General features: G+C 55.7%; 1 protein-coding gene across 1 annotated transcript; it reads right to left on the bottom strand.

Annotated features, from left to right (window-relative positions):
- Positions 1-190: 190 nt before the first annotated feature.
- On the bottom strand, positions 191-4,729 carry ELOB (elongin B). Its single transcript, XM_029220755.1, has 4 exons — positions 4,673-4,729; positions 4,417-4,551; positions 2,983-3,088; positions 191-353 (listed from the first exon to the last, which is right to left on the bottom strand). Exons 1-4 carry the CDS (start codon positions 4,673-4,675, stop codon positions 241-243), a joined length of 357 nt encoding a protein of 118 aa, XP_029076588.1. The 5' UTR covers positions 4,676-4,729; the 3' UTR covers positions 191-240.
- Positions 4,730-13,516: the final 8,787 nt, after the last annotated feature.

The following is a 13,516-nucleotide window of genomic DNA, read 5'->3' as shown; positions in this document are numbered from 1 at the left end:
GGGCCCTGGGTTCCTCTCCCCATTATGGCCTTTTGAGGGGTAGGCTGGGCTGGGGGTTGGTAGCTGGACTCAGAGAGCTTGGGATGCAGCAGGCTGGCCTGGAAGAGGCTGAGGGTGGGGCAAGGCGGGGCACACCAGTGAGGTGATGCCCGAGTCAGGAGAAGGTGTGTAGAAAGAAGCAGCAACCAGGTGGACACCCAAATCTCTTTTATTGGGGGGGTAGGGCGGTTGAGGGACCTCTCACTGCACAGCTTGTTCATTGGCGCTGCTTCCTGAGTCCTGTGGCTTCATCACATCTGGCAGCTCGGGTGGGCTGGAGAAGGGCTCGATGCGCAGGGCCTCAAAGGCCTCATCTGGTGGAGAGGGGGTGGCCACTGCAAAGTGAGTCTCCCACCCTTACAGAACCAACCTGATCCTGCTCCCCTCCCCCAGCCTGGCCATGCTAGGGCCCTTTTCCTCACCCTCTGCATCCCTCAGCCTCTGGGATTGCATCCACCTACAATCTGCCCCATCACCTTGTTCCCTTCTCTTGCTTCTCATCATACTTTGAATAAAATCTCATCGTGTCATTATGTCTCTGCACATGTCTCCTTGTGGTCCCCATGTTCCCACATCAACCTCTTTCTTGCCTCAAAGTCTCTGCATTTGCCACTCCCTAGCTTGACACTTAGAATGGCTGGCTGCCTAAGAAAGGCATCCAGGGGCAATCAAAATATCACCTCTTCAAGGCCACGACAGTGAGAGGCCCACACACCGCGATGAAGAGTGGCCCCCGCTCGCCGCAACTAGAGAAAGCCGTTGCACAGAAACGAAGACCCAACACAGACAAATTTTTTTTTAAAAAATGTTTAACCAAAAAAAAAAAAAAAAAAATCACCTCTTCAGAGAAGCGTTCCCCAACCACCCTGTACAACCACCCACTCTACATGCCCAATGCCCTGTGCATTACACTGGGAACACTTAATCGCTAGTGCGAATGCCCTGTTTCTCTTGACCAGCTGCTTTCCTACTAGAACAGCAGCCCCAGGAAGATTTTCCCTGTCATTCCTGCTGTTACTACACAGATCAAATGAACACAACTTTTTCTTCTACATGGGAAACTTCTCTCCACCTGGCTCAGGGATCTCAACCAATTAGGCTCCCCAGGGGAAGTCGATCAGGTCTGACAAGTTTTAACTTTGGGGGTTGAGGGGCTGCAACTGGCCTCTAGTGGGGAGAGGCCATCTTTCGTAAAAGCCAGAGATGCTAAACATCCTGCAATGCACAAGACAACCTCACCCAGAATCATCCAGCCCCAAATGTCAACAGCGCTGAGGTGAAGACATGGCCCAGCTTAGTAACAAATTCATCTTCCAAGCCACAAATCTGAGTGACAATTCTTGCCTTCATCACCTCTCCCCATTCTTTGGAAATAAAGTCTGGAAGATGCTATTTAACACCAGACATTATCATATCTCCCTAACTAAGCAAACCACTTTGGGGGGTGGGGAGAGACCCGTCTCTGTACAAGGAAACAACTACCCACCCAGAAGTGCGTTTTTGCAAGTGGAAGCAGACAGACTACAGTCCACACCACAGCCCCTATCAAAACAGCAATGACACACCTGAGGTGATGCCACCAAGGGTCCACAATCTATGCCATAAGTGGGGGTCATGGGGAGAAAAAAATAACCTCACTGTGCTGTGATTTTTTTCACCTGCAAGATGGTTGAGTAGCTGCAAGTCTATAGGGTGCCTCTGTTCAAGTTAGAGGAAGAGATACTTTTTCTGGAAGAATGCAGCCTGGCCCTGGCTTAGGAAGAACAGATGTGCTTTCAGCCCTCCCTTACCTGCCTCAGAGAACAGCCTTGTATAGTACCCACCCTGTACAAAGTCTGCACCAGCCCCTCACCTGCCTCACTGTCACTGTGAGAGTTGAGGGAACCCACACAAAGGCCCGTAAAACTGCTTTTTCCTGAGCGCTTACAGGGCCTGGGGTGCACGGGGGCTCACATTGCTTTGCTGTGAGGCTGGTCCCAGTGTCATACTCCTTTATGGAGACAAACTCCAGTCTGGGAGGGGCGGGGCGTGAAGTAGCTGCCCGAAGACACAGCTGCTGAGGCCTCACATAGTTTATCCTTATGAAACTGAGAAGTGCAGCTAAGGCTCTATGCTCCCTCCTGAGCCCTTGCTACATTTTCTTACAAGAAGCTAGAAAAATAACTCCCTGTAACTTCATCCAGATTTACCCAGCCATTCACACAGCCCTGGGTCTGTCTACAGCTGTGAAAACACCCTATAACCCCTGTTTAAATTTCCAGCGACAAAGGATAAAATTTAAATCTTTTTCTTGGCAAAAGGAGCAACATAAACCACCCCCACCCCTCAGGTTTCTAAACTTTGGTCACGGTGGAATGTGGTTAAGGAGAGTACAGGCTCTGGGGCAAGAAAGGGCTGAACCTGATCTAACCTCCCCAGGCTTAGTTTACTCATCCTTAAAATGATCACAATACAACTCTGGCCTGTACAGAGATGCTGGGGGAGTAAGCGATGTACCACGGAGACACTGGCTGGCATGGTGCCCAGCTCAGACAAGGTCCTGGCAGCCGGCAGCTGAACTGTGGCCTCCCACATGACTGCCAGCAAGCCTCGGCGTCCATGTCTCCCAGATGGGGATGGCAGTGCTTACCCCTCAGGGCTATCAAGAGGATTAGATGGGACAACAGAAATAAAATGCAGAGTACAGGGCCAGGTGCTCAGTAAGTTCTCTGTAAATGTAAGCTAGTATTGTGACTAAGAATCTTTGAATCCTCCATGAAATGGGCTTCAATTTCTACAAGTATCTCATGTGCTTCTCATTGTTTTTAATGGGGAAGCAAACACACTATTATACGATATTGCCTGCATTTGGTGAACTGGGAGACATGGTCCAGGAGGAACAACTGCAGGCTCCCTGACCACCCCTTTCTTTGGCCATTTCCACCCTGTCGCTGTCCCTCTCACCTGCCCTGAAGGCTAGCCCCACAGTGGCTGGGGCCTGAGGCCGTGCTGTCTGGCTGGTGAAGCCACACTCGCCCAATGTCTTTCCGTCGTCCAGAAGCTGGTCGTCCTGAGGAGAGAGGCAGGCAGGGTCTCAGAAGAGGCCCCAGGAGGGGCAAGTCCCAAAGACTTCTCTGGTCAGCAACTACACTGAAAGTCAGAAGACGGAAAAGAAACAGCCCGGAGTAGGGCCCAGAACCACCCGAGTATATCAAACAGTTTCCAGGACTACACCCAAGACTTTCCAAATCAGAACCTCCCAGGGTAGGGTAGGGGTCTGGAATCTACACCCCTGCAACTCCAGATGAATCTAATCTAATTTCAATCTACACCCCTGCAACTCCAGGTGAATCTAATTTCAAGTGTCAGTGACCCCATCTGGCCACAGGCAGACCTGGTTGAATCCCAGCTCTACCACCTTGCACAAGGTGGTTGATCTTTTTGATGTGAAGTTTCCTTATCTGTAAAACGGGAGTTATTGGAATTCCCAACTCATAGGGCAGCCAGAGGCTTCAATGAGCAAAGGACCTACAGAAAGCACAGAGCACAGCAAGTGAAACAAGCTCAGGCAGTAGGAAAGGTCCTTATTACAGAAGCCCCAGCAGGTAACAAGAAAAAAAGGCCTTTAGAGACAAAGCGGGTGAAGGCTCAGCCTGCAGCAAAAGATCAGTTTCCCAGTCTCCACCCAGAATCAGATCAAGGAATTTAGGTGAGGGACCTCATGCTGCCAGAAACTTGAAATGAGGGGCCAACGAACAGGACTCCCCAATGAAAACCCCAAATCCCACGACATCCTTGCTGGATAATTGCAATTGGTAAGGGGGAAAGGGGCGGGGGCTTTTAGAACAGCAGTAAGTTGGGGAGTAATAAACAGTTGTTGGGTGAAGAACTGGTGGGACCTGACTCATCTCAACACCCTCCATTTCTCCATTTCTTTGTATTAAGGCGTGTCTGGGGCGGGGGGCGTGTGAGAGTCCTGCACACGATTGAGCATCGGGGTTCAAATCCTGACTCTGCCAACAACCTTGGCCTCGTTAAGCGGCCACCTCCGAGCCTGTTTCCTTAACCGCAGAGCAGGGAAATCAAGGGCCAGCACGTCGCGGGTGGGACCGCTGTAGGGATCAGATGTGACGCTGGCCCTCGGCGCTCAGCATAGGGCCTGGCGCGCGACTTTCAAGCCATCCGAACGGAGACCCCCGGTGTAGCGACCGCTATCGGGGCTTCATCTCCCCGAGTTCGAGCAACGGCCCCACGCGGCGGAGTTCCGGCCCGCGGCAGCCGGTCGCTGATGTTTACATCAACGACTGGGCCGCCTTGCGCCCACGGCCAGGCTCGGGCGGCGGTTCCGAGCAGCACGCTCCCCCAGCTCCCGGCCGCCCGGAACCGACGGGACCGCACCTTGTACAGCCGCTGCTCGTCCGGCGGCCGCTTGAGGATGCCCTCGACGATGCGCTTTAGCTCGAACACAGTGCTCGACTCCTTGGCGTCCGTGAAGATGGTGGTCTTGTGGCGCCGGATCATGAGGAACACGTCCTGGGGGCGGCGGGCCGGGGTGAGCGCGGAGCCCGGGCCCCCACGCACGGCCCACCACCCTTGCCGCCCCCGGCCCCGGCCCCGGCCCCGGCCAAGCGCCCCTCCCCCAGCGCCCGCTCACCATCGCGGCGGCTGCCTCTCCCCCTCGACGCGCCGGCGCGGCCGCGCTCCGCCCCGTTCCCGGCAGCCCGCGCGCTGTTCCCAGCGTACCCCGCGCCTGGCGGCCCCGCCCCATGGCCGCCATTTTAAGTAATCCGTAAAGGGGGCGCTACGGCCGAGCCTCCGACTGCGGACTGGGCGCCGTGGCGCGGGGCGGGGCCAGTTGGTGGAGTGGCGGAGGTAGTGGGAGGCCGACAGGGACCGAGCGCGGGAGGGACGCCCGGCGCGGTGGCGCCATCTTGGGTGTGGCAAACCGAGTTCCCCATGTTGATGCAGGCTAGGGGACTCCCGTCCTTGTGGGGAATGTCAGCCTTGTGGGGACTAACTTCAAGCGTAGGGTGCCTCACAGCCTAATGAGAGTGAATGAATGATGTGTCTCGGTCATCAGGGCGGCAAGACATTCACATCTCAGCGAGACCTGGGCTGCCAGATTTGGGAGTCTGACTCATGATTATGGGTCTTCCTGGCGGGTGTTTTGAGGAGGTGTTAAATTCTGGATCTTTATGCCGCCGTATCAGGAAACAGCCCCATGTCCCTGCCCTAGCCTTGGTTGTAAGGATTAAACCAGTTTACCGAGGCTTTAGGGCCTGTAAGGATCCTTGGAAGCTGCTTTTGGGGTTAGGGAGTGTGTAAGCAGCTCTTTGCAGGAAACCGCCCTCAGCAGGAAGCCCCTTTTCTTGTCACTTTAGCAAAGCTATATTGTAACTAACTTTTTTTGGGGGGGGGCATACTGCTCACCACGTGGAAACTTAATTCCCCTGACTAGGGATCCAACCCCCTGCCCCCCTGCGTTGGAAGGTGGATTCTTAACCACTGGCCCACCAGGGAAGTCCCTGTAACTAACTTTTAAACCAGGCACTGCCCCTCCACCCACCCCATGTTCTACCCATCTCTGGCCCAAGCACACCTTTCAAATCTTTTAATTACACAATACCTTGCCAAACTAGTTGGTTCTTTAGAGCAATGAGCAAGTATTTAACAGATGACCAGATCTCTTCCCTAGCTTTCCCTTCAGTAACCTGAACAAACTGTGTGACCAAACTGTGAACAAGATAACATCTAGAGGAAGAGCCGAAGAAGTTAACCAGCCTGCATGCAGTGGAGGGATGGCAATAATTCTGACCCGCTATCTCAACAATTAACTGAGATTACTTCCCTTCTGCCCTTTAAAATTTTCATGCCCGAGCACAATCTGTGGAGGTGGTTTTTGGGGGACGCTGAGTCTACCATCTCCCCAGATTGTTGGCATTCTGATTAAAAGCACCTTTCCTTTGCCACCAACATTTGTGAGTATGCAATTGATTGTGAGCAGCAAGCAGCAGGACCCCCATTTGATAACAAGGCCTGGCAAACATCCTCGGAAGAAGCAGCATGTATGGCCAAAGTTGGTGTTCACGCTTCCCAGGAGGAGGGTGCCCTGGGTAACTGCCCGCCTTTCTGCCCAGGTCCACTCAGGCTCCAGAAGGGCCTGTGGACTTGGTTTCCCTCTCTGGCTGCCCTTCGTACCTACTGACAACCTAGGCCTCCCTCCTTGGTAGTTGGATGCTCTCCTGTGTCGCCCCAAATTGCAGTTATACTAGAGCAAGAGAAGGAGGCTTTTCTTTCAACCTCTCCCAGGGAGAGGGAGAACCTCAGCTGAGTCATTGCTGGCACGTGCCAGAGAAGGCATGCCGTGGCACCCAATGAGAGATGAGCCAGTGGTGACCCTGGATGCTGAACAGCTCAGCAGTTGTTGAGGCCACAATTTGAGGATTCTTTGGATTGGGTGGAATCTGAAGATGCTGCTGCCTTGGTCCTGAATCAAGCTGGTGGCTAGCCATGCAGGCTCTGGGCTCAGACCTGCTGGGATTCAAATCCTTGCTCTGGCACTGAGTGTGCAGCCTTGGGCAGTTAACCTCACCAAGGCCCAGTTTCCCCCTCTCTGAGATTGGGGAATAACTGTTTGTAAAGTTTGTGGAGCCTTGCTGTAAGCAGGTGGGGGGGGGGGTCCCTGGAGAGAGAACCCAGCATGGTTTTCTTGACAGAAGAGAAGCCATTTTTGGCCTAAGCCACTTTGTGATCTAAGCCTGGCCTCATTGCAAGCCCTTTCATGAATATGCATGTACCCTTAGCCTAAAATTCCCCCAATTTTGCTGTTCGGGGAGACACTGCTTTGGGAAAGATCCCTGGTGTTCTCTTCACTTGCTGCAAATAATAATAAATCCTTCCTTCTCCCCATCTTTGGCTTGGTTGTGATCTTTTCACTTGACACTCACCAAGAGGCAAACCCAGTTTGCCGGTAACATCACCAAGAGTTAGTACTCAATAGATGTTTCCTAAACTATAGCTATAGTTATCATTTTTGACTTCTGGCCTCTGGCTCCTCAGGAGTCCTTTGAAATCCCTTTCCTTCCTGGGACTCCTCCACACCTGTGCCTCAAGGCAGCCCTTTCCCTCAGATGGGATCTCTGTGCACCCCATTGTGCTATGGTGGGTGGGTCGGTTGCAGGAGGTAACTGCAGTCCTCGTGTCAGTGAGTACAGTGACACCTCCTGCAGTGGGAATGGGGTCAGGAGAAGTTTGAAGGAGGAGCAGGGGCTGAGCCCCCAGCCACCCAGTTCTGTGGTCTAGCTGGGTGCAGGCCCTCCTTCCCGGGGGCCATGACAGACAAAATGGGAGTCTCAAGATGGTGGGTGAGCCAGCTGGCCAGCTGCTCTTGCTTCTCTGCACAGGAAGTCCTCCTGGGCCCTTTCTGCCCTGTGGCCTCAACCACCCAGCGCTCACGATAGAGGCCCTCCCTGGCCTCCAAACTAAGCCTGTAGGGTATCAGCCTGGTGGGACTTCTCCTTTGGTCTACTTAAACTTTTTAAAGTGTTGATTAATAAACAGAAATTGTCAATCATCACTCGTTACTAGTGTGCCTCTAGTTGTGTCATACAACTGGCTTCATTTCTATGAGGGAAGTGACAATTCAGTGTGGAATTAGAGTCAGTCGCCCAAATTCAAATCTGGTTCCACCTCTTGCCTGCTGTGGGTCTTAGGGCATATTACCTAGCCTTTCTGGTCCTGTTTCCCCATTCGTGAAATGGGAACACCTCACGGGTGTTCAGAGATCAGCTGAGAGCCCGCCAGTGCCTGGCTCAGCCTGTGTGCTCGCTGGGCAGAACTGAGTCATTTTGACTCTCCCTACAGCCATGATAGGGTTGGTGTTACCAGTTCAGATTGTAGATGGGGAAACTGAGGTTGAGTCAGTACTCCTGGGAGAGGCTGGGCCATCTGGCTGCAGCTCTACCAACTGGAGCAGGTGAGCAGCTAGAGAATGCTTGCTTGGACAGGAGCCTGATGTCCTGTCCCCGGTGGGTTCTGAGGACTATCCTCGCCGCTCCAGGGGCTCCCTCCTGGCAGGTCAGGCAGCCGTTGTGAGGCCAGGGGCAGGATGCTACTGAGGCAGGGCCAGGTCCATACCCCGCCGCCACCGCCGGCGCCCCCCCCGCCCCAGCTCCAGGCCCAATGACCTTGCTGACAGGCTGGATGCAACAGCACAGGGTGCCATGCCACTGAGCCTGCTGGACAGAGTAGAGCTGTAGCTTGTCCAGCCCTGTGAGGCTGCCACAACAGGAACAAGCAGAGAGGAGGCGGGCCTGGAGGCCACACTGTTGGAGTGCAAGTGGAGAGAACCAAGGCGGTAATACCCTCTTTACCACCCCCAGCTGCCTCCAGAATCAGACCACCTGGGTTCAAATCGCAGTCTACCGTCTACCAGCTGTATGCCTTTAGGCCTGTTTTCTCAGCTGACAAATGGGGAAACCCCCCTCACAGAGTGTCTAGTGAGAATCTCATGAGATGGTGCAGTAGAGCTCTCTGCACCGTGTCTGGTGAGGGTTTAACGAGGAGTAGCAGATTTCTGCTCATTCCCTTCCGTGGGCAGCCTGCCCCCTCCACTTCTAGGACACCCCTGCTTAGCTCTCACCTTATGCTTCAGAAACACTTGGCTCTGGGACTTCCCTGGTGGTCCAGCAGTTAAGACTCCATGCTCCCAATGCAGAGGGCCCGGGCTCGATCCCTGGTCAGGGAACTAGATCCTGCATGCCGCAACTAAAGATCCTGCATGCTGCAACAAAGATCCCGTGAGCCTTAACTAAGAACCAGCACAGCCAAAGAAAGAAAGAAAAGAAACACTGGGCTCTGAATGGGGATCCATTACTCTAATCACGGCAGGTCCAAGACTGAGGCATCCTGGCTCTCAGTCCCTGGCTTTTTCTGGTCTCAGTACCTTGGGAGGCATCTTGAGGAAGTTCTCTGGGCTGGCCCCCGGCTGAGGGCGGGATGGGAGGATGGCCAGCATCACCCACCAGGGGTGGCCAGGGTCCCACCGCAGATGTGCCCACAGCCTTTTGCCTGGCCTGCCACAGCCATGCCCTGTTCTGGGTACCCTGGTCCCCAGTGACCCCACAAGGGACAGCCAGTAGACGGCCCTCAGCCTAGGGGAGACAGCAGCCCAGAGCTCCCTCACTGCCCAGTCCACAGCCCCACCCTCCCAGCCTGGCTTGGCCCAGCAGCGACCACGTGCTGCAGCCACTTTTTCCCCTGGGAGGAAAGAAGGGAGGGAGACGAAGCTCAGGCCTGCGTGGTGGCAGCTGCACTTGGTCCTGCCCAGCCAGGCTGCCCCTTCAATGATAGCTTCCCCTGTCCCCCCTTTCCCGACTGCCCTGTCAGCTCCAAAGGGGGGCTTCAGGGTTTCCAGGTTTTGTTCTGGTTCTTGTTCTTTCTGCTGTTCTAGAAACTGAGCTCTGTCTATAGGGATGGATGATCCTTGGCCTGGTGATGAGGAGATGGCAGAGAGGGGATAGGACACCAGGTCCCAGCACATGAGGGTGTTCAGGAAGTTGAAAGGGCCTAGGCCAGTCTCCAGATGCAGGTGGGGGAAGGGGGTGGTCCTGGGCCTGGGGGCCTGGCCAAGGCTAGGACACAGCCTCAGACTCATCCAGGGCATGGATGGGGGCAGTGGCAGAAAAAACAAGGATATCAGAAGCTATGGCCAGGCCTATCTGGGGGCTCCTGTCTCCTCTTGGCAGAGGGCATGATGTCAGGTGCCCCAAACTCCTAAGACCTTAGAATTCATGGGAAGGCCAGGCCTGGTGGCTGGCCATCTGCCTCCTGGGGCACTTTCACTGCAGTGGGGCAAAATCTATTTGAGTTTTCTATTGCTGTGTAGCAGATGACTGCAAACATAGCAACTTAAACACTAATTTATTAAATCACTACTCTGCGGGTGGGCTAAACTGGGTTCTCTGCTTAGGATCTCACCGAGCTGAAATCAAGGGCTTGGCCTGTCAGGGTTCTCATCTGGAGGCTGGGAGTAGAGTTGGCTTCCAAGCTTGTTCTGGTTATTGGCCAAATTCGGTTCTTTGCAGTAGTAGTGCTGAGGCGTCCCTTTCCCTGCTGGCTGTCAGCCAAGGGCTTTCATCAGCTCCTTGCCACGTGGTCCCTCCATCTTCAAAGCTAGCAATGGACAGTCATTTCCTTGGTGTTGAATCCCTCTCATATTTGAGTTTCTCTGACTTCTTCCAGAAAAGAAGGGCACACAGACCAGACCTAGCACTGACTCACTTGCCTGTCTTTGCCTGTCTGACTGGAGCTCAGGGGGTTAAATATGAGCAGGAAGGGAAGGGAGGGAGTGTGAGACCCTGGGACACTCGGGAGGCTCCTGGAGGAGGGTTGGCAGCTTGGGTTTGGTGAGCCCCAAGGAGGAGGCAGGGGATAGACAGATGAATGGGTGGGTGGATGGCCCCTTAACTTTATTAGGCCTCTAAGCCCTAAGTCAGAAGGGGCAGCGTGGGGGGATGTGTAAATCCCCACACAGACCAGACAGCTGAGGGACTCCAGAGTCTGGCTTCAGGTCAGTGTCACTGCATCAGAGGCTGAGGCGAGCCTGAATCGAAGGGCTGTAAGTAGCCACATTGGTATAGACACCTGGACGGCTGGGCAGGGCACAGCCCTTGCCCCAGCTCACCACACCCACTAGGACCCAGCGCCCAGACTTCATGCAGGTCAGGGGTCCTCCAGAGTCACGCTGCAGGAGAAAGAAGAGCTTAGGTCCCAGCCCTCCAGAGACTTTGGGTCCCAGGGCTGCAGTCCCCCAGGTGGTGCCTCTGGGTTGGTGTCCAGGACACTGAGCCCTGGAGGTGGTACCTCCTAGGTCCTGGGTTCTAAGGAGGTAGGGTGCTGGCAGTAGCAGCATGGACTCCAGAGTTTCCAGGCAGCTTCTCGCACCTGGCAGGCATCCTTCTGGCCCTCGACATAGCCGGTGCACAGGTTCCCTGGCAGCACTATGTGCTTGGCACGAGGAACGTTGGTGCCCGTGTGGTAGAGGAGGTCACAGGTGTGAGTATCCAGCAGTGGCACCCGTACTCCCTGCAGAGGTCGCCACTCTGGGAGTGGCACTGGAGAAGAAGGGGGGACTTCTAAGAGCTGGGAGACAGTGAGGTGGAAAAACTGTGAGGATGTTTGGGTCCCTGGAGGTCACGCTGGGTCCTGGATTGGGGCAGTGAGGGGCTGGGATTCCTGGTCAGAGAGAGGTGGAGAGAGATCGCCTGTCCCACCCCAATGCCCCAGTGCCCCGCCCTCTGCCTCACCTCCTGAGTGGAGGCTGCCCTAGCCAGTGACCCAGCATGGTGTGCCTGGTGGTAGGCAAGGCCCAGGCTCAGGCAGGCAGATGGGCTGGACTCATGTGCTCAAGGGCACTAGGTGGCGAAGCTGCAGCAACGCCAGGTCTCCTCGGGTCCCGTCCTCTGAGTAGTGCGGGGGCAGCAGCACCCTCTGCACGGACACCAAGAGAACGTGGGGCGAGGCAGGACACAGGTGCAGTGCCCCGAGGCGCACGGGGTACTCAGATGGCAGCGCCCTCTGGCATGACAGCGGTGGGTCTAGTTAAAGCAGCTCCTTCTCCACCCCCAGTAGGGCCCCCATCCCCGCCACCCTCTCACTCAGAGCCTGGGGACCATGCTTCCACCAAGTGGCACGCCCCCTTCCGTGGGTCTTGCTCCACCCGCCCCTGCCCCCTTCGACGTTGAGCCCTCAGAGTAGGGGAATGCCCCTTGTCCAAGCCTGGGCTGCCTGCTCACCTCAGGAAGCAGTGTGCTGCCGTCAGCACCCACTGGGGGGCGATGAGCGAGCCCACACACACGTGCCCCGTGGTGCTGGATGCTCGCCTGCCTCGGCCACTCTCCGTCCTGGGTGTCCCGGCCCCCCACGATGAGACTTGACACGTGAGGCTGCCCGCAGGCTGTGGGAGGACAAGGGGAACTCAAGGGCGAGCAGAGGAGCGGGGAACTGGGAGGAGGATGAGGGCAGGGAGACACAGGGCTAAGGTTGGGGGAGGTGGGGGGGGGAGTAGAGGGGGGTTGGCACACTGGAGGAGGAAGCAGGGAAGGGACTGGATTATGGGTTTGGTGTCAGATAACAGGGTGAGGGGAGGGAGGTCAGAGATTAGGAATGAGGGTGCCCTCTGGTTGGAACCTGAAGAGAGAGGAGGAGGATCTAGCCCCCCCAGAGGCCCTTTTGTCTTCCTTTAGACCCTGGTTGGTCCCAGACCTAGCCCTGTGGCCCAGGCTCTATGCCCTATGCCCAGGCCCCAGAGACCACCCCTGCCCCCCACCCACTGTGAGATTTGGCCACCTTAGGTCTCGATACAAGCCCTGGACTCCAGCCCCTCCCCCATCTTGTATTTCTATTGCCTGACAGCTGCTCCTGCGTGCCCCCCACCCCTAGACCCCGCAGCCCCTGGATTCTGTTCTCGCTCTTGCAGCTGGTGTCCTCCTTGCTAACTGGGCTGGGGGACAACCTGGGGGCTTAAAGACCCAGGAGGGGGTGGGGGCCTGGCCAGGAGGTAATGAAGGAGGTCAGGGCGGGGCTGTGGCTTCATCAGCCCAGCCTTGAACAAAGATGCTTTGAACAGTGCTTTTGAGGTGGCAGGAAAGGGACACCTGGATTTCTCAAAGGAAACCTGGCTTGGGCCAAGGTGCATGGAACTGGGGGCGGGAGCCTGTGCCCAGCCAGGCAATGTGGGGGGCGATGTGGGGTGGGGATGAACGGGGGTCAGGGTTGTTTTGGTCAGGCCACAAAGCTCCAGAGGATCCTTGGCCGCTCATCTCTGAACCTGATCCTGCCTCCTGGCTCCTTGCAGTGCTCAGTCACTGGGGCTTCTGAACGGCATTGTTCTGTCCAGAAATCCTGGCCGGGACAGCCTCATACAGAGCCCAGGCTTCAGGCCTTGCATAGCCCCTCCCAGCCCCAGCTCTGCACAGTTCTTTTTGTGGGGGGTGGGGAATGAATGTCTTATGAATATCTTGTTTAAACCTGGCAGCTCTCCTCGCTTAACCCTAGAGGCAGGAGCAGACTTGACCTTTGGAAACAGTCTCCTTTTCAATTTGGGGTGGCCAGGACAGCAAGGCTGCCGGTCTCGGGTGAGGCTGGGAGATGCTGGGGACAGGGCTCAGTCGGCGGGCTGGGCCTGCACTGTGCCCACCTCCCAGAAGGCTCTGGAACCTCCTTCTACCAAGTCATCCAGCAGCCCTCCACTTGGTTCTTCCTCCTGGGGGCCTTCCTGCCCAGCACACCTCCTCCTCTGCCACGTCACAGTGGGGGTTGATGTGTGATAGAGGAGGTTTGATTTGTTTGTCCTCCCTCCATGAGGCAGGGTCTGGGTCTCTGTCCCTGTCTTAGCTCAGGCTGCCAGAACAGAACACCACAGACTGGGGAGCTTAAACACAACTTATTTCTCACCATTCTGGAGGCTGGAAGTCCAAGAACAAGGAACTGGCAAGAT

This window comes from Monodon monoceros, unplaced genomic scaffold (genome assembly GCF_005190385.1).
Source record: "Monodon monoceros isolate NGI ecotype Baffin Bay Population unplaced genomic scaffold, NGI_Narwhal_1 Super_Scaffold_13, whole genome shotgun sequence".
Lineage (NCBI taxonomy): Eukaryota > Metazoa > Chordata > Mammalia > Artiodactyla > Monodontidae > Monodon > Monodon monoceros.
Note: the sequence above shows the minus strand (reverse complement) of the source record. Positions and strands in the feature narration are given on the sequence as shown.

Bases quoted from the DNA above. Each gene is read 5' to 3' on its own strand.
- ELOB (XM_029220755.1), bottom strand. The intron at 3,089-4,416 runs GTGCGGTCCCGT...CTCTCTCCTCAG, and splicing joins ACGAGCAGCGGCTGTACAAG to GACGACCAGCTTCTGGACGA. The intron at 354-2,982 runs GTGAGAGGGACA...CCTCTCCACCAG, and splicing joins GGGGCTAGCCTTCAGGGCAG to ATGAGGCCTTTGAGGCCCTG.